The sequence below is a fragment of the Phaseolus vulgaris genome, chromosome 7, assembly GCF_051622355.1.
Source record: "Phaseolus vulgaris cultivar YP4 chromosome 7, ASM5162235v1, whole genome shotgun sequence".
Taxonomy (NCBI): domain Eukaryota; kingdom Viridiplantae; phylum Streptophyta; class Magnoliopsida; order Fabales; family Fabaceae; genus Phaseolus; species Phaseolus vulgaris.
In genome coordinates, this window is record NC_143504.1 from 3,546,601 (window position 1) to 3,567,112 (window position 20,512).

General features: G+C 30.6%; 3 protein-coding genes across 6 annotated transcripts; 2 read left to right on the plus strand and 1 right to left on the minus strand.

Annotated features, from left to right (window-relative positions):
* Nucleotides 1–4,801: 4,801 nt before the first annotated feature.
* Nucleotides 4,802–6,795, plus strand: LOC137830351 (ribosome biogenesis protein). The gene is made up of 5 exons (XM_068637638.1): nucleotides 4,802–4,966; nucleotides 5,052–5,104; nucleotides 5,332–5,381; nucleotides 6,214–6,368; nucleotides 6,469–6,795. Exons 1-5 carry the CDS (start codon nucleotides 4,953–4,955, stop codon nucleotides 6,665–6,667), a joined length of 471 nt encoding a protein of 156 aa, XP_068493739.1. The 5' UTR covers nucleotides 4,802–4,952; the 3' UTR covers nucleotides 6,668–6,795.
* Nucleotides 6,796–8,131: 1,336 nt separating this feature from the next.
* On the minus strand, nucleotides 8,132–10,531 carry SEP1 (stress enhanced protein 1). 2 transcript variants are annotated; one of them, XM_068637639.2, is made up of 4 exons: nucleotides 10,332–10,531; nucleotides 10,142–10,243; nucleotides 8,992–9,167; nucleotides 8,132–8,462 (listed from the first exon to the last, which is right to left on the minus strand). In XM_068637639.2, the coding sequence occupies exons 1-4, from the start codon at nucleotides 10,375–10,377 to the stop codon at nucleotides 8,358–8,360; spliced, it is 429 nt and encodes a 142-aa protein (XP_068493740.2). In that variant the 5' UTR covers nucleotides 10,378–10,531; the 3' UTR covers nucleotides 8,132–8,357. The 2 variants fall into 2 exon arrangements, with proteins under 2 accessions (XP_068493740.2, XP_068493741.2); XM_068637640.2 differs by having other exon boundaries at nucleotides 10,335–10,502.
* A 2,661-nt stretch (nucleotides 10,532–13,192) lies between these two features.
* On the plus strand, nucleotides 13,193–19,094 carry LOC137828182 (sodium/proton antiporter 1). 3 transcript variants are annotated; one of them, XM_068634646.1, is made up of 10 exons: nucleotides 13,193–13,611; nucleotides 14,116–14,292; nucleotides 14,428–14,556; nucleotides 15,575–15,751; nucleotides 16,275–16,381; nucleotides 16,908–17,028; nucleotides 17,331–17,392; nucleotides 17,502–17,804; nucleotides 18,284–18,578; nucleotides 18,694–19,094. In XM_068634646.1, the coding sequence occupies exons 1-10, from the start codon at nucleotides 13,369–13,371 to the stop codon at nucleotides 18,808–18,810; spliced, it is 1,731 nt and encodes a 576-aa protein (XP_068490747.1). In that variant the 5' UTR covers nucleotides 13,193–13,368; the 3' UTR covers nucleotides 18,811–19,094. The 3 variants fall into 3 exon arrangements, 2 of the variants coding, with proteins under 2 accessions (XP_068490747.1, XP_090160446.1); XR_016522928.1 differs by having other exon boundaries at nucleotides 13,290–13,611; nucleotides 17,507–17,804; XM_090304320.1 differs by having other exon boundaries at nucleotides 13,581–13,780.
* The last annotated feature ends 1,418 nt before the right edge of the window (nucleotides 19,095–20,512 follow it).

Genomic DNA, 20,512 nt, shown 5'->3' on the forward strand with positions numbered 1-20,512 from the left:
TCTCATCTCTGGAGATTCCACTTGGGAAATTGAAGAGGAGATACGAGCATCATACCCTAACCTCTTTCTTGGTAAGTTCATTTTCGAGGACGAAAATTTTTGTAGTTGGAGATAATGTAAGAACGTTCAAAAAAAAGAAAAGAAAAAAAAAGAATAAAGGTGCAAAGAAGCCCCTTCTTCCCCCCACCACAATTTTTTTCTTCTTTCTCTCTCTCGCTCCATATTCTCTTCTCTCCCTCTCTCTTAATTTATCTCCCAATCTTCATCTATTTTAGAATCTGATCATACCACGTTGTAGCAGAGGAGTTAAGGAACATTTTTACCAGATCAGATTTTCAAACAGAGTAAGTTCATTTTTACTCTAAATATCCTTTGTTATCTGTTTTTCCTTAGAATTTAGTCATCAATCTTGGTGGGGTCAGTTGAGAAGTTTAATCCTATCAACTTATTCTATTATATACTGAATTTTTGTTTTGTTTGAATAATTTGCATTAGGCCCATAAATCTTGAAGCTTATTCAAACGGTGGGGAATAAAATTCTAAAAGTTGCTTGGAAAGCAAACAATTGAGGTAAGAGAAGCTAAATTTAATTTTTAATAGCACCCTAGGATAGAAAATCTGAATGCGAAAGGGACGTGGTCCCAATATTCAATTTTTCTTGCAGGGATGTTGTGTGTTTATATATTATATATTGGGTTGTTTGTTTATATATTATTTAAATTTATACAAATATTATATTTTGATGGTTTAATATTTAAGTGTTGTTTTTTTATGTTAATTACGCTTTTGAATATTGTGGATCACTTTTTGAATGATATTGTATGACGGAATGGTATGGAATTGAATTCATACATTTGGGATAATGTATGGACTGATGTTTGCTGTGTATTAAGTATTGATGCCTATGTGGTAATAGAGATCTCCGAGCTTCACTGATGATTGGTTCAAGAAGCAACTTGGACTTTTGCATATTTGGCCCATTCACAAAGGTAGATGCTTCCTCTGGATAATTTACTCTAAAAAGACAAAATTAACAATAATAATAGTTAAGGTCCAAATAAACCCAATTATAAGAATATTAATTAAAACAATGGATTTATTTATTATTATAGTCTAATAATCTATGAATAAGGCTAGTGAGTGTGAATAAATATTAGATTTTTTATTTTTTATTTTATTTTTCGTTTTTTTATTGCTATAATAAATAAATAAAAACTAAAAGGAAGAAAATAAAGGTTAAATATGCAGAAAAAAAAATTGGGAAAAAAAAATTATGCAGATAAGAAAGAAAAACCTGATAACCAAAATCAAATTGAATTCCCCGGCAACGGCGCCAAATTTGATAGCTATCGTTTTGCTGTCAAATTAATATGATTCTAGCGTAGACTTGTCTAACACTAGAGAGATGATAGTATAATTGCGGACAAATGTCCCCAAGTCGTCTCCCAACGAATCCAATAGTAAAATCAATTGACCAGGGTTTAAAATCTATCTGCAAGCAATAAAAGTTAGCAATAACAATAAAGAGAAAAAGGGGGTTTGAGATAGTTGTGCATAAAATATAAAAGAGATTAAAATAGCAAATAAAAAGCGGTTGATCCCAAGTTTTTCCACCATTGAATTCTTCATAGGTTCTCTAAAGATTAATCTTTTTTCAATCCTCCAACAGAGCTAAACCAGATTGAACATGCGCCGATCTGATTCAACTGAAACTCACCAGTAAAGCATGTGTCTACTAGTTTAATCAATACCCACTTTGTTCCATGCGTATACTTCATGGGAATGCTTACCTCCTCTCCCTTGAATCATGCGCCCAAGAAATTAATTAGAACAATGCGAACTAACTAAGAAACCAAAGTTTAAGATAAGGAAGACTCTCAATCATGCGTTCAAGTACAACCTCTCACAAAAACCAGTTTTCCAGGAGATTAGACAATAAAAACAACTGCTTTAAAGAATTAAAAATCGAAACTTTTATTGAACAAAACCTCAGAACTCAATGGGGAATTACAAAAGAATCAACCAAAAAGGTTTAGCCTTCCATGCGGAGGCAAAACAAAAGAATTACTAAGAAGAAAATAAACTAAGAAAACCCTATGAAGCTCTCTCTTTTCTACTTGATGCTTGTGTCCTTTTATAGGCTTTTCTGCTCCAAAGATCTTGGGAAAATATTGCAGTTTAGATTTTGTAAACAGTTTTACTTTCCATAATTCTTTTTATTTTGCAGAAGATTTGCTTCCAATTCTGTTTCTGGAATCTTGTAGCTTTTATTTTCTCTTTCTTCTCCTCAGAATATTTTTTCTGTTTTGGTTCAAGAAGCAACTTGGACTTTTGCATATTTGGCCCATTCACAAAGGTAGATGCTTCCTCTGGATAATTTACTCTAAAAAGACAAAATTAACAATAATAATAGTTAAGGCCCAAATAAACCCAATTATAAGAATATTAATTAAAACAATGGATTTATTTATTATTATAGTCCAATAATCTATGAATAAGGCTAGTGAGTGTGAATAAAATATATGCTCATCAATGATCTAGGTCACATAGACTAAGATATCAGGTGGTGAGAAGCTGATGGGGGAGTTCATGCACACTGTGACATATGAGATGCACGACTTGGGTTGTATTGAACTTACCCTGATCCTTTCTGTTGGATTCGCTGGTAATCTTTGGATCAGGTGTTAGTCTCTGGTAGGACTTACTTAATACGGGTCTTCCAGAAGACGTTGTTTGTTGAATATTCTGGATGTGTAGATCCATGTGAGATGTATGTGATTGTTTATTGTTGAAATTTGAATAATTAGATAAATTGATCATGTAATTTGGTTTTCTCTTTTGATTTAATTGTGTATATTATAAAATTCTATTTTCACTAGCTTACCCTTGTTTTTCTTGTTGTGTTTGAACTGCGATGACTGTACTATGTACACGAGCAGATGACCATACAGGTGCAGGAGAGCCTTAGAGGTTTCAGAGTCTTATTTTGAGTTGTGGATATGTAAATATTTGTATTTCTATAATCCTAATCATGTATTAGGAATATTTTTGAAAAACTCCAAGTTTGTAGTAGAACTTTTATTGTAATAGTTATATGTAAATTATGGGGTGTCACACTAAACAATTAGAATGGTAACATAATAAATTTAGACATGTGTTTAATTTGTTTAGCAAACATAAATGATGGTTGAACAACATTTTCTAGACTTTGAATAACCTGTTTTGAAATGCTTTTAAATGTTATTTTTTTCCACTAAATTGTTATATTTTATCAACATATCGTACTCGAATGTTATTATAATGTGATGCATGTTGAATTAAAATTTATATTACTATTTAAAATTGATTTTAATGTATAAGAATATATGATGCTTATGTTGTGATATGATATGCTGCATCTCATAAAATGAATTATTTCTAAGTAGAGAATACTATGTTGAGATACTTATGCTATGTATTAAAATTGAAATTCTAAAAGTGATATCCTACCTTTAGTAACACTAAACACAGATTCTGTTTGGGTTGAGGAGGAGATTTGTGAGAAGGGGAGAGAATGGATTTGTGAGGATTAGAGAGGATGTGTGATGATATGTGAGGTTGTTTGGATTGATGGATGATAGAGTGGATTTGTGAGAATGGTTTAGTGTAAGTTTACAAATTTATCCTTGTTATTAAAAAATATTTGAATAATGAATTATGATTTTTTTTGTGCAGATTTGAATTAATTAAATATTTTTAATATATAATATTCATAATTATTTATATTTTTTAATAAAAAATTAAAAAATATAATAGAAAATATTTTTGTGTTAAATTGAAATAAATTTATTAAATACATTAAAATTTATGAAAATAATATTTATTATTATATTCATTTGTTACTTTATATAACTATATATATACTGTTGATATTATAATTTTATTTTTTTATTTTTATTATTTATAATTATATGTTGTTATTAATAGTATAATTAAATATTTTTAAAATTATAAATAATAAATAAACTTATGTAATATTTTTTTTTATATTGTAATAAAATGTGCACAAAGATATTTAGGTAAAATACAATAATCCTACATCATCCTCGCAAATCTCTTCATTTTGTGAAGAGTGAAAAAAATCATCCACTCTCCACCCTAAAAACTCTCAAAACAAACACAAAAAATCTCCCCTTCCTACTCCCCCTATATATATATATATATTAATAGTTTTCTGTATGGAAATAAATTATTTAAAAATATTTTAAAGTATACTTTTTTTAAAAGTTATTCATTTAAATAAAAATTAACTAAAATTATACTATATTTTATAATTTTTTTTCACTTAAAGAATTAAATATGATTTTCACTTTTAGCTCAAAAAATTTAGAAATTTTAGATTTTCATTAAATTTTTTAAATAACAAACAAATTTTTCATGTAATATAATATAGAATATTAAAATATTTCATTTGATTTATCATTAATATAAATATTATAAGACAGTCATATTAAAAATTAATTTATTACTTAAAAAATTATTGATAAGAAAAAAAATTAATTTACTATCCATTCTTATAATTTACTTATTATAAATATATAATAAATTTAAAATTTGGACGAAATATAAAAACCAACTTCGTTACGAAAAAAATTATTAAAATAAATTATCTTTAATATTCATTAATAAAGCAAAAAATAGTATAATTTAAATGTATTATAAAAATAATCTTTAAATAAAAATTAAAAAGAAATCCAAAATACATGAGAAGAAAAAGCATAAAAAATAGAAAAAAAAATGAAAATATATTTATAACTAAAACGGTGGAGAAGGTTCAGGCAGAGAACCGCTGAAACCCAACCCTGTATTTGGCGCCGCGACTTGAGAGTTTTGTGGAGATTATTCACTGTGGAGAGAAACCCAAAACACCCAAACGACACCGTCTGATCTGTTCCTTCTCAGATTTTGCAGCAATGGGCAAGAAAAAGTTAATGTCTTTCCTTTTCTTCCCTTTCTTCCACTCCCCAATTTTTTTTAATTTCAGTTTCTAATGACTGTTCCCACATGTGTAGGTCTGATTCAAAGTCCGACCACAGTTTCGAGAAGAAGCTCCAATTTTATTCCAGTATGTTCCTGGATTAATTTCTGAAAGCTTTTTCTATTTTTAACAATTAATCAAAACAATATTTAATAAGTTTATTGAGAAAGTTAAATAAAATGTTGGGTATTGTTATATCTGTTTTATTTGCGTGTGTTTGATTGTGAAATTTTAGTTTGGTTGGTGTCATGTTAGGCGTCAATTTCTGTTCCAAATTTCTATCCTTTCTGATCAAATCCCTTTTGTTATTGCAGAGGTGAAAGAAGCTGTTACTTCCTTGAGTGCCCAAAAGTCTATTTCTAAGGTGAGAATTTTATTTCAACTCTATTATTACTGGTCTCAAGTTGGATTGATTGAACTGTGGAAGGACTTCAATTGCTTTGTTGTAGGTTTTAATTTAATGGCTAAATAACTGTTTTATGCTGTGCAATAGCTGGGCATTCTGTCCTTTCTCTCTCCCACACTCATAATTAAACATTCTTGTAATTTTGCTGAAAGAAATATTCAGAGGATATGAAAATATTGATTCCTGTACAATTAACACCCATATGATTTGACTAGAAGTATTCAAAGAACATTGAGAGGAGTTCCATATGTTGCTTGTCATGTTGATTAAAATAAAAAATGATGAAACAGGAGGGAACTTTATGTATTGCTAAGAGTGTAGTGGAAACCTACTGACTAATCTCAACTAATATGACTAACAATCTGTAACAGGAGTTTTTTAATTTCAGTTTTATAAAGCATTTGTACTCTTTAAAAGTATGTGGTGATAATGTTGTTTTAGAAGGCATTGGATACCTGATTAACATTGATCTACAAAGATCTCTTTATAGTTGATTGTACTAATAGAATTTTATAATAGAATATCATTTATTTTTCTTTGTTTAAAAGAAGACTTAGTACATTCCCATGTTCCAAGGTAATGTCTCTTATGGAACTATCTTTTGTGAACTATCTTGAACTTGTGATTTATCTTTTATGAGTTTTACCAGTTTTTATTGAGTATGGCCTGATGATATGGTTGTTGTGCTGTCGTACTACTGACTGAATCATGTTCTTTAAGAAATACATCTCCTGTAGTCTTATCAATTTTATGAGTGCTGTTGAGTTTCTGAAATGTTGTCTTCTATCAGAAAAAGAGCAAACAACAAAGGCGTCAGAATAAATTGAAGGCATATAACTTATCTTCACTTTTGGAGTCCCTTCCTGAGGTGAAGGCATCAAAGAAGAAACAACCAAGTGGTGAGAATGACTCCAAACTTAATTGTAAATCAAGGCAGACGTTAGTGTGAGTGTTTCTCATCATTATTCAATATTACATTGCCAACTTCTCATTTGATAAGTATCATTGTATTTGTAAATTGTAACCTATTGTCCTTGCTCATTAGGTTGAAGGAAAGAGATCGATTTTCCGCTGTTATCAAGGAGCTTAGCGTTCAAGCAGATCCCCTGTTCGCCATTCAGCAATACTTACAGAAGACACAACCAGTTGTAGAGGAACTGCCCCAGAAAAAAGTGAACAAAAATGGATCCAAGAAGAAGAAGAAATCAAAGGCTTCAACTGGACTAAAATCTATGGAATTTTAGTGTCTTTGTGTGTGGCTGCTATAGTGATCTGTTTTTTTAAGATCTTTCCATAATTATATTACTTATGTAAAACATTAGTTTCTCTAATTATGAATGCAAAATCAATGGCTACTGTAATTTAGTCTCTATGTTGATATTCGTGCTGGGTTTTATCTGGGGAAGACATGGGGAGATATAGGACATATAAGTCATGAGCAAACCTAGTTAAGTTAACAGGTTTGTGAGTCTTTTCTTTTTATATGTTATTCTTCTTGCATATTTTTATTCTGAGACTCTAACTTATATTTGACTTCATCAAACTTACTCTTTAAGTGTGAGTTCCTTCTACATCAATATTTGACTTCGTCAAACTTACTCTTTAAGTGTAAGTTCCTTCTACATCAGTGATACTTCTGTTTAAACTAATTATATTAATAATTATCCGAGTCGATAAGTAAGACTAACAACTTTGATACCGAGTCGGTCACTAAGACCAACAACTCAATCATTTGTTAGTTTCTTTAGAAGAAATTGTATTAATCATTTGTTGTTTTTTTGTGTGTAGAAGGTATTATTTTATCTATATGTAAATTAACATATTCATAGAATATGAGCACAATAGAAAAACTATCAAAAGTGATCGGATAACAATAAACTGATAAAAGAAAATGCGGAAATAATAGGATAAAAACAAATTTATTCATATCAGTTAACTTAACTGTTATTTTAAATAAAACAACAGAAAAGCTTAATATGTTTCAATGGTCATATTTTCAACTCTTGGACCTACAAATTCCAAGCTCTTGTCTCAAGTATTTAAAGCTTTTGGAAGTGCTTTGGTTTGGAGCTTGGTTCTCCACAAAAAATTGTGTACTATCTTCTTGATTCATAGATAAATTTGTCATGATTTTTCTGATTCAAAGAGTCTGATTCACTGTAGCAATAACAACTACATATTTTGCTTTAATACAGTTTTTACCCTTCACAACTTAAATTCTCCATGTTCTTTACACTTTTGATAAATCTCAGATAAAAATCTTGTATCTCTGAGAGGAATTTCTTCTATGTCATCATCATGATCATGCAGGAACTTTGAGATTTCTGGTCCTTGTCAGATTTATTCAACAGGTGGAACGAAAGAGAAACATACACAACCAAAGATTATCAAATTTTGTAAAAATGGTTTGTGTACAAACTAGCCTTTAAATGGAGTTTTTTTTTGTTCAGAACTTTAGTTCACAACCTATTCAAGAAAAAATACAACAGTACTTATCATCTCTTTTCTCAACTTCTTTAGCAAATCTTTCTCATATATCATATATCATACAAGTGAATTTTCTATTTTTTCCCTCACTTACACAATTTGTTGTGGAGTGTGAGGCAGATTAAGTTAATGTTCATTTAGTTGCGCGAGTAATGCATTATACTGATCGATTCACCATATTAAGTGAAAACTCTCCTTAATTCAAAACTAATGCAACGAGGTGAACATAATTCACAAATAGAGTTTGTATTGGATGAAGGCAAGGCAACATGAAAAGTTGAGGCCATACTATAATATAAGGCTTAGTTACTTGTGACTTTTCAGGCTTCAATGCCAATTAATTTTTTCATCAAATAATACAGAAAAGAAAGATAAAGTTTTATCTCCGACAAACAAAATCTCTAAGCTTCTGAATTTACAACAAGCACAACGTGTCTAAATATGTGATCAATTCTTTGAGGCTGACTGGAAGATAAAAATTGCTGTCAAGACACCCACAAGTGCTGTTACTGCGAGGGCAACTGTAGGCAGGGGACTTGATAGTCCAAAGTTCTGTAAAATCAAAGTACAAAATAACTTTCATTCTTTTGCAACAAATGTGCCATAATATTTCTCTAGAATAGGTGAAGAGGAGGTAGAAATAGGAGTAAGGAGTATTGGAGCTCTGTAAACTTGTTGAAGATTTCAGTGAGTTGCATTCACTTTGAAGCTCAAAATTTCAAATAATTCTATTTCGTTTAAGATTCATCAGAAATGTATGTGAACTCACATCCATGATTGTGAGCTTAGCAGTTTAAAACATCATGAACTGCTGATAGCATTAGACTATTAATTTATTACCAAACACTTAAGCTGAATTTACTGGATGTCATAAACACAATAAATGTAGAAAAGAAAAAGCATATTAGAGTTAGAACATCAAAGTAAACTTTTGACTGGTGTGGAGGTTATAAAAAGGGTTAAGCATTTGATGAAAATGATAAATTGGGTTAAGGCTCAAAGATGTAAACAAGTGCTTCCGTCTAAGTCATGCCTGAAGTAATATTCCACTAGTTACTACATAGTGTATACTGTATCATACCTCTAGGAGTCCCTTCCCAGTGGCAATTTCAACAGTGATGGCTACTGCAAAGCCAATCATGGCTAGCCGGCCTAGCCACACATCCAAACTGTTCCCTTGCTGGGTGTTTTGCTCACATCTTATCGAAACCGGCACTGCTTTGCATGTGGATTTCCTTCCATGATTTCTTCGAATCACTAGAAGCAAGTCAAACAATACTTAGCTGTGTAAACTTATTTTATTTCAAAATTACTTTAGTTTCATTCTCCCCAAAACCCATAAAAGGAAGAAAGAAACATCATATGCGTCATAAACATATGGATTAAACTACAAATCCAAGCTTCCAGTTTTAAAAAGAGTTCTAGGACAATTTAAGAACTAACCAGAAGAAAGTGGTAAAATAAAAAAGATAAGAAAGGTAACAATCCTCAACGAATGCATCAACAGTTTCACGTGCCACTACCGTCTTTTACAGCTGCTTCAAATAAGCTAGTTCAGATCAGAGGCTTAACTCCTAAAGTCTATCCAAAATAAGAAGCTTTACAGATGTGCTACAATGTTGCAAGTTTATAACAAATTATAAAAAAAACCCAGCAAAAGTTTCAGATAGCATTTGTGCATTAGCATTACCATCTTTCCCAGTTGTTTCAACTTAGCTAGTTCACAGGCTTAACTAATGCAGTCTTCAAAATATAGAAAATACCAGATTTCGCAGTAGAACTCACTGTGGCTAAAATTAAGTCTAGGATCCAAAAGAAGTGCTGAGTATTAACAAAGGAAACACAAACCTATAGTAATCCTCCCACATTATGAGCATGTTTTTGTTCAATTCCTAATATGCAATTCTAAGATAGACTACCCCACAAAGAGTTCCAGATCATAAGTTCTACTTTATCCCGAATCCCAATTAACTGATGCAAAAAAATAAATAAATCCTTTGGTTGGAATAACATCTGAAAAAAAGAAGAAGGAAGAAGCAAAGAAGGCCAAGTTGCCGGAGCATTCAATTTTGAAAAGGGTTGTAATTATTGTGAAGGGATTGCAGTGACACTGACATAATTGAATGCAGTTTTCACATTATAAAGTAAGCAAATATGATAATGAATGCAGTTTTGACATTATAAAGTAAGTAAATATGATAAAGAGAAACCAGGGGAATTAGAACATTTACACAGTGGGGAGCCAGCGATGAATGATGCTCGAGTTGGAATCAAATTCCTATGAGGGAAGTGAGCAGTGGGAGGGTATTTTGGTGCTGTGAAAACACATGTATCTGCAATACAATTCAACTGAGTGTTAGAAATTGAATAATTTGAAACTGTTCCTGATTGAAGGAAAGAGTGATGATAGAGAGAGATTACCACGAACAGAGAGAGAAAGAGAAGCAGAGGGTTGAACAAGTGCCATGGTGATGAATTGCAACTATCTCAAGTGTGCGGTACCTACGAATTTCAGAGTTTTAATGTTTATCTCTTGTGTGTTTTGTGATGCGGTGTTAGTGGCTCATACTTGTTCCACACCATAACCATTCCTTTACACTTCTTTCAGTCACACGTGGCCTCTTTTATGATTTTTTTTTTAATTTTATAATTTTATTACATTTTTAATTGTTTTTAATTTTAAAAATATAATTAAATTTATTAATTTATGACCTATAAAATAATTACTCATAGTAAAAAAAATTACAAAATATTTCTTTTATGCAATTATAATATTATCAAATTTACTAAAATATTATTTTTATGTAGATATTTTTTATAAATTTAATAATATTTTTTCATTTGAATAATTAATTTAATAGTTATATTTTTATTTTTAGTATTATAAAAAGTGAACACATAAAATCTCATATATATATATATATAAGAAAATTTAAAAGACACATTTCCAAATATTTAAAAATTAATTAATTAAAAAAGTAATTGGAATAATAAGATGTAAAGAAGATAATTTTATTTTTTTTGTTAAATTGTTACGTTCTTGTTTAGAAAGCTAAACAAAGTACATTAATAATTGTTTCCTAAAATAAATTATATAATTTTAATTAAAGAGTTAAAAAGTAAATAAACTTTTAAATTGTAAATTGTGTTTATAAACTCACTCACTTTCACGCAGACGGATGTCTGGGTATCAACCCCGTTTGCTTCAAGGATGACATGCGGGTGAGGGAGCGCATGGAAAGAAAGTAGAGACTTTGGGGAATCATCTGAAGATTGAAGAGAAAGGAGGGAGGGATGAGCTGAAAGCCACGTCACACACGTGAAGTTACCATGCTACCTTTCATTTTATTGATTTGAACTCTTCACACGTGCAACTACAAACCACTGCCATGCATCGTTTACGCATGCAATGAGATTCCATAATCGATTACAGAGTTGTGAATTGGTTCACTAGGCTTGTAGAGGTTCATGAGGTAGCAGAGTGGTAGGGGAGTGAGTTTCGTAGTGCTTCTTTGATCTCAAGTTAGCTTTCTCTTACTTTTTTAGAGCACATAATCGATTATCAGTGAAAAACAACAGATTACATAATCGATTACGCTGTTAAAAATAGTGAATAATCGATTATCTGTTATTTTTTTCGAGCATAATCAATTATGTACTATGTGTTAAAGTGAGGTTAATCGATTATAGTTTGGAATAATTGGTTATGTTGGATTTATAACTGTAACAATAATCGATTATGTTTTTGAAAACTTTGGATAATAGATTATGCTGTTTTTATAAAAGCAATGGTTAATCAATTATGTTGTTTATATAATTTATTATTATATTTTTTAAGATTTTTATTTTATGAAAAATGAGTTTTAATTTTCTTTGACATTAATTTAAATTACAGATATCAATATGTTTTTTGAAAATATTATTAGTAATAAAAATAATATAATTATTTTCATGAAAATTAATTATATGCATTAATTTAAAATAGAAATATTAAGATAGTAATGGAATTTATATTATATTATTTAAAATTAAATATCTTTATTATTAAGAATTTGAATGAGTTTGTCTTAATTAAAATTTAATTTAAATATAGACTAAATTAATATAATTATTGTTTTTTATTGTTTAATAGGAGTTTATATTAGTCCTAAAATATTGAATTTTCTTTTCTGTTTTGAGAATATTCCTTTACTTTATAGATTTTTTTTAAAAAGTATTTTTTGAACATTTATTTTTTTATTTTAAATTAATATTTCAACAGTAGGGAAATATAATTCAAATATTAATTTAGATATCTTTTATTAATTTAAGATATTATATACAGTTGAACATATTAATTTATATATATTTATATATGTATACAGTTTAGTTTTTAGTAATTAGAACTGAAAATTGAATGTTACGTTTGGATTATTATTAGTAATATAAATTAAGTTTGTCTTATTAATAAAAAATAATTATATGCATTATTTTAAATGAAAAATATTAATATAGTAATGGAATTTAAGAATGTTAAATTATTTTTTAAATTATAATTAAAACTTACAATTATTTTAATTATACAAAATTAATAATATTTTTTTATTATATTTTTACACGGATAAAAGTATAATTTATTATTATATATAACATAATGTAATAGAAATTAAATAATATAATACTAATTATTTTAATTAACTTAAATGTCCTTTAAATTAATTAATATTTCATTTTCCTATTTATTTATAAGAATAAATTTGTAATCTTACAATTTACACTATTTAAAATATATTAAAATACTTTCATAACTATCACATCATTCACACTTTTCAATAAACTTTTTTCACATATCCACTCTAACATTCCCTAATCCAAACACTTTCAACTTTCTCGAGACTTTCTTCACACTTTCACTCCTCCACACCCTCAACTTTTCACTCTCATCCTTTAATCCAAACAAAACATTAGTGATATAGTGTTTTTACGAGTAAATATACAGTTTTGATTCTCGTAAGTAGTGTTATTGCTTTGAATATGAAAAAAACATAATGGAAAATAGGAGATAAACTTCTTTTATAAAAAATTAATAATACATTAATATTAGTTTCATTCACTAAATATCTAAAAATATTATCATTTTATTATAATATAATAATTTATTTAAAAAAAGTTTAATAGTGGTTTGTTTTTTACATTGTGTTAGATTATGAGAAAAACTTTATTCTATTATCAATATTTTACATCAATACAACCTTTGTAAACATAAAAATTGTATTTTTAAAATTTAAAAATTAATATCTGGCATTGAACAATGGTAACTTGCATAGAACATGTCAAAATCATGGTTCTTGGATCAAAGAAGGTTACAAAGAGTAAAAATAAAACATAATTAGGTAATAATGTTATATTTGGTACTCATGAAACTCCGTTGGGTTGTCGTCTATGCGAGGAAGAACACCCATTTGGTTGTGTTGCTCGAATGGCTAGTTTTTCAACTGCGACACACTTGTCCATATTCCAGCATTTGCGAAGCTCTAAACGTCCCCTTCATGCTCTGTGCTCTGTTGAATCTTCACCCTTCTTTGGCTCCTCATCTGTCAGAACCAAATTCACGGGTACAATTCCCAGGTTGCTTCGTCACAATGTATTGGCACGTGCTGAAGATAAGGAAAGAGACCCTACATCTTCTTCGTTTCAGCTTCAACAAAGTTCACAGTCACAGGTTCTGGTTCTCTTCTGTATGACCCATTAACCAAGTTCTAGCAATACCCTTTCAGTCACTGTGTTTTTATAGTTTACCATATTGGATATTTGATGCTGGGGTGCATAATCTGGGTTAAGGGCACCTCACTTTTCCATGAAAGATAGAAAATTTGCAGTAGATTGATTGGGTATTCAATTCCAACTGTCTTTATTTTGAATTAGTTACTGTCTTTATTTTGAATTAGTTTATTTCATGTGACGATTTTTTGTATCAAGGAGATAACTTCATCACTGTAATGTTTAATGGATTGACTAGTTCTTTCAAAAAAAGTAAAAACAAAAATGGTGGTAGGGTGAACTTTAAAAAGAAACTAAATGTAAAATCAAATGGTTAATTTTGGTGATTCAGTCAGTTAACATGTGCATCTGGAAAGAGTGCATATTAGTTCTGTTACAAGTTTGAGAAACTGCTTCTTATATGTTAATAATGCTCACACTCTGTTCACTTTGAAAACGGTACCAGAACTTGGCACCGGAATCTGGAAGTTGTGATCCCCTATGTTCACTGGATGAAACAAGTTCACAAGAGTTTGAAGAAAGCTACCAGCCTAAGACTGATTCCCTCAAAGCTCTAGCAATATTAGCAGCAGCTGCAACTGGGGCTATGGCAATTAACCATTCTTGGGTGGCCACCAATCAGGTTCATCGATGTCCTCTGTTGGTCTATCCTGATATTTATGCTGCACATTTCACAATGAAGTGCACGCTCTTGGGAAAACGTTTCTAAATATGCATATTCCAGTAGTTATTTGTTTTCTATGACATTGGACTGCAGGATCTTGCTATGGCTTTGCTATTTGTACTAGGATATGCAGGGATCATATTCGAAGAATCTCTAGCCTTCAATAAAAGTGGCGTGGGACTGTTGATGGCTGTAAGCTTATGGGTGATACGGAGTCTTGGGGTAAATGTCCACATTTTTGTTTTGTTTTGATTTTTGAGTTAGTTTGGATTTAATGTGTCCATTCTCATGCTTTTAAGTTTTAGATCGCTGTTTGTTTGATCATGTCTAAGACACTGAACAGTTTGAATTCACTTGATGCATCTACTCCCATATATGCATATGTGTAAATCACAATTGAAAAAGAGATGCTCAAGTGTCTAGTACCATATACACTTTTTTCTTAGTGATTGTTTAATGTTTATTTAGTCATCTTTGCAAGAGATAAGGAGGCACAAACAAGGATTAGAACAAGGACAAAAGTATGACCCTTCCATATCCCGCTTTTATGTAGAAGCACAGTTTCAATGGTGAAACTAAGGATGCTATGTTTTCAAATTGCTTTTGAACCTAAATTGCTTTCTCATCTCATCCAGTATATTTTGATGCAAAAATAAGGAGTTGCTCTCCTCCCATCCCCTAACCTTAGCAATAATTTTAAGATACAATTAGGTAAATGGGGGCAATCTCCCTTTTCCCCTTAACTTTTCACATGTCAAAAATGGGTCTAACTATGGTTATCCAAATACAACAGTCTATGAACAAATCATAACACTCAGGAGGGCTTTCTTGACCTAAAGAATATAAGTTGCTTTGATTCAAACTACATATTATACTTTACCTTGAAGTTTTTCGTATGGGAATTACATTTTTTTTGTAGCTATTGATGCACATAATATGTTGTAGAAAAATGTAATTTCCTGACCCTATAGTTGCTGTCTCCTTAGTGACAGTATCCCAGAATACAATGACTTAATAAATGATAGTTTGCCCGCTGATCTGTTAGCTGTAGAGACTTGTGACTTGACAAATATTTTTTGCCCCAATTATATCCCCAATATCCCTTCACTTGTTGAACTTCAACATGTCCAGTAACTGGTCTGTTTATATGTTATGTTTTGAAGTCGGTTTTTATCTTCCTCTTTCTTTTGATTGAATTTTCCACTACTATTTCCTATTTATTTGTATGGATTTTATATAGGCTCCTTCAACTGATATAGCCGTTTCAGAGCTTACACATGCGTCTGCGGAAGTCAGTGAAATAGTATTTTTCCTGCTTGGTGCAATGACCGTTGTTGAGATTGTTGATTCTCATCAAGGATTTAAGCTCGTTACTGACAGTATAACAACCCGAAATCCACGCATCCTCCTCTGGGTGGTAAGTTCTCTCCCTACTTTGTGCTTGCATGGTCAACCCTACCAAAAAAGCTTCCTACAGATTCTTGGCAAATTGAGAGTTCTTGGAGATTTGATTACATTAGTTATTGAACATTACAGTTTGTGGTCAAATTTGGATGATACACACAGCAGGAAGGGACTCAGATTCAAGAGCTCCTTTCCTCAAAAAGATGCTGTACCAATTAAGCTGCACAATAGCAACAACTTTTCAAATTTTGATCCTTATAAATGTTGGCATTTTAAAAGAATAAAAGACATCACAAGAAAAAGATTGCGAAAGGCTTGGTGCATGTTTTCTGCTTTATTGCTTTTGTAAAATAATTGTTCTTCTAAAGGTCTCAAAAAGTAGAATAAAAAACAATTATTTTTTAAAATAAGCTGAACCACAGACATACTCCAAATCCCCCTGCCCCTTTCCCAACAAGTTCTAAATCTTCTGTATTTGTATCTCTAATTATTCTGTCTCGACAATGGAAGTTGACAAATTAACGTTCAATTTGCAGATTGGATTTGTTACATTTTTTCTCAGTTCAGTTCTAGACAATCTTACATCCACCATAGTTATGGTTTCCCTATTGCGGAAATTAGTACCTCCATCTGAATACCGAAAGTGAGTATCTGTTATGTTATTAACTTCTATGTAATGTTTAAGTCATGTGGTGAAGAATTAAACATGACCATATTTTCTGAAATACCAAGTATTGATAGACTGGGAACGTTCATCATGCATTATCTAAGGTTTGATCACTAGACTTATAAGCTTGATAGCTCTGCTCCTTCCTGGGGCAATTTTATACTGCAACACTCTTGCTTGCTTGTTATTTTTTCATTCTCCTAAAAATTCTCAATTCTCATATGAGGGATCTTGACAATTTTTCCTCCTGAAATGAATCCTAAGCTTGTTACTTTATTAGTTCCTTCTAGTGCTTGTGATTCATATGAAAGGGCGTTGGCCTTGTATAAATTTGCAATCTGTATTTAGTGATATTTTAGAAGAAAAAAAGTTGTTGAGGGCATAAGGTTTTAGAGGAGTGGGTGAATCTTCTAATTTGCAATTTCTAGAATTCTCCAACTATTCCATGGTTTGGCTACATCTTATCAAATCATCAGATTGTTGATTTGGATTCTGCTGACAGGATTCTTGGAGCTGTTGTTGTAATAGCAGCAAATGCTGGGGGTGCATGGACTCCTATCGGTGATGTTACAACCACTATGCTGTGGATACATGGCCAAATATCTACAGTTCAAACAATGAAGGTTATCTGTTGGATATTTGTTCCCGTGTGATTTGTTTGCTTGAATCACTGGAAAATTTTCCTGTGAAAGAAACTACACAATAAATTTGTGGTATATGAAATTTGTACTAATAAGTAATATCTTCCTCAAATATTCTTTGGTTTCAGTGATTTTAAACATATAACTTATGGCCCTGTATTAATATTTCCTTTGCGAAAGTCTTTCTGTTACTGATCTTTGATTGCATGAAGAACACTTGGATTCAACCAAGTGCAATGCGGAATGAACGAATGTATATATGATTGCATTTTGTTTACTTGTAGAGTTTATTTGTACCTTCAGTCGTTTCTCTAGCTGTTCCACTGGCTCTATTGTCTCTGACTAGGTACTCTTTTTACACAGCAAAAGTTAAAGGTTGATTATTTGAATAGTGAGATTTAGCTCCACATATTACAATTCAGATAATGTTAGTTAGTTTTTCTTCTTCTGCTCAGCGAAGTTAACAAGAAGGGACAAAATTCTTCCAATGTCTTGGCATCTGAACAAATCGCTCCTCGAGGACAGCTTGTTTTCTCAGTGGGTTTAGGAGCTTTGATTTTCGTCCCAGTATTCAAGGCTCTAACAGGTTTGCCTCCATACATGGGGATGCTGCTCGGACTCGGTGTGCTTTGGATCCTCACAGATGCAATCCATTATGGTGAATCTGAAAGACAGAAGCTAAAAGTACCACAGGCTCTCTCAAGGATAGACACTCAAGGAATACTGTTCTTCCTGGGAATTCTATTATCCGTTAGCAGGTAATGAGGAAATATATTTTAACTTTTCTGTTATGGCAAGTTCTAGACTATAACCAAGTGTTCATGCATTTAAATCAATGAAAAAATGTCAACAATATGTCATTGTCCCTTTGAATAGAAGAGAACTTGCTATGACTTTGGATAAATTTCTCCAGAAAGTAGAAAAAATAGAATGCACTTCTCCATAAACTAATTTGTAAAAGCCATCCAATTTAGCCTTTTCAAAAACTTATTTTAACTTGTAAAAAGCTTCTTATACAAGTGTTTACAGAAAACTTAATCAAACATAACTTTGATACCCCAAAAGTATAGTTGGACTGCCTTCTGGAAAAGATGATATATTTTCCCGGTTTACCTTGTATGGTTATGAGACAGATCTTCTCTTTTGCATGAACTGTGACTATGTGACATCTTGAAATTTCTAATTTTTTCATGTTAACTGGTTTTATTTCATCAATTTTGCCCACCGTGTTTGGCAGCCTGGAGGCAGCAGGGATTCTTCGAGAAATAGCAAACTACCTTGATGCACATATTGCTAGCAGTGAACTGATTGCAAGTACTATTGGTCTCATTTCTGCAGTAATAGACAATGTTCCATTGGTTGCTGCAACAATGGGAATGTATGATGTCACTTCTTTCCCTCAAGATTCTGTGTTCTGGCAACTGATTGCATTTTGTGCTGGAACTGGAGGTTCCATGTTAATTATTGGTTCAGCTTCTGGAGTTGCATTCATGGGGATGGAAAAGGTGGACTTCCTTTGGTACCTACGAAAGGTATTTCCTACTGTGCACATCAGACACGATGATAATTTGATATGATATGTTTGTGTTGTGTTGTGTTGTGTTGTGTGTAGTTCATAACAGAAGTCATTTATCTCCTTTTTTGCAGATTAGTGGCTTTGCTTTTGCAGGTTATGCTGCTGGTATTGTTGCCTATATAGCACTTCATAAACTCAACATCTCCCTATCAACTCTAGCAGAGGTTCCTTTCCTTTCTGGTTCATAAATAAAAAGTTCACAACTCATTTGATTCGGTTTTCATGGCATCAAAAGCAGCAGTTCCAAAATTAAGATTTTGGTAGACAAAAAGTTATTTAGATGTAACTCTAAAGGATATGAGAACGGTTTAGATTACTTTTGTTTAAACTTCCATGCTCTTGATAATGTATGTATATATATTTTCTTTAGGATTGTATAATGTTTTAAATTTAATGTGGAAGTTCTAAATGTGTATCCATATAAAGGATCAATAACCGAATTAATTTATCCAGTTAAATATTTTGATTTTCAGTATTTGATTCCTTAGTTTTATAAATAATGCTGTATAATATTTTTCAGTAAATAATTATTTAATGTAATTGAAAATCCTCCAGGTACATAATTATTGATAATAATTTTCACGCAATTTGTTTATAATTATTGATCAATGAACCACATTGGTTTTCTATAATTTTATTCTAAAAAGACAACTCGGGTAAGTTGAAAAAAAATAAAATAGTTATGTAAATTACATTTTTAATTAATGTGGGACTGTTTAATTTCAAGTCCTAACCAATGTAAAATCATTTTGACGTATCAATCTCATCATACACAGTATAAAGTTTCAATCATTTTGTAATTATTGCTTCTTATACAGGAATGGTGGGAATTTAATAATGTTTTCTTGATTTTTTTTTTATATTTTCAATTTTTTTATGGGAAAGGTAAATTTATTTAAGTTAAAAAAAGTATTAATAGAGTAAAAATAGCATATTAATTTTATTAGATAATTTAATACGATAAAAATTAGAATTTATATTGAAAATATCAAATTATTCTTTTACTCTCCAAAAGTATATGAATATTATTATTAAATATTGACCATTTTTGTTCTCTTAATTTGCACAATTCCATGAACAAGAAAATTGGGTGTTTTTTCCCTGCTCCCATCAATTTTCAAAAAGACTAATTTATTCTCTTTTTAAATGATTCTGAATTATTTTTTCTGAAAGTTTTTCCGGGACATTCTTTTTAGAATTCATGAAAAATATTTTCCAGAAAAGAAATAGAATTTCTAGAAAAGTTTTTTTGAAAAAGGATTTTTAGAATAAATTTTTGGAATATATATGAAATGAATTTTTTGGAATAATTAAAAAGAATCTAATGTTAATGTGTGTTTCTTCATTTGACCTTTTTATAGTGACGAGACTGAGAAAAAGAAGGAAGAAGAAAAAAAGAAATATTTTTAATTTTATTCTAAGAGAAATAAAAAAGGACCTAAATTATTTTTGAGGCCAGTCCAGAAGTACAACACGTGGACCAATAAAAGAGAGTTCTTTATATACACTTCACAGTTGGTAGAATAAGTAATAGAGTTTAGTTATTAATGCTTAATAATTCATTATAATATGAACAAATGAAAACGATGATGGATAAGATAATAACAGATCCAATCCTTCTTCACTGCTTTCAAGTGCGCGTGGATTATGCTTCTCAACACATTTACATAACTGCTAAACGGTAATTTTGTTGGCTGCCCAAAACCATTCCATGAAACTTCCCTTATCAATATGCTTCCAAAAATACATGCAACCAACTGAATCGAGTGTCTTTTAAGTCATTATGGGACGTTTCCAACATTTTTCACCCATGTGGATTTCATTTTATGCAATATATTAATGTTAAAAAATACAAATAATATGCATAGAAAATATAAAGTGTTATTACAT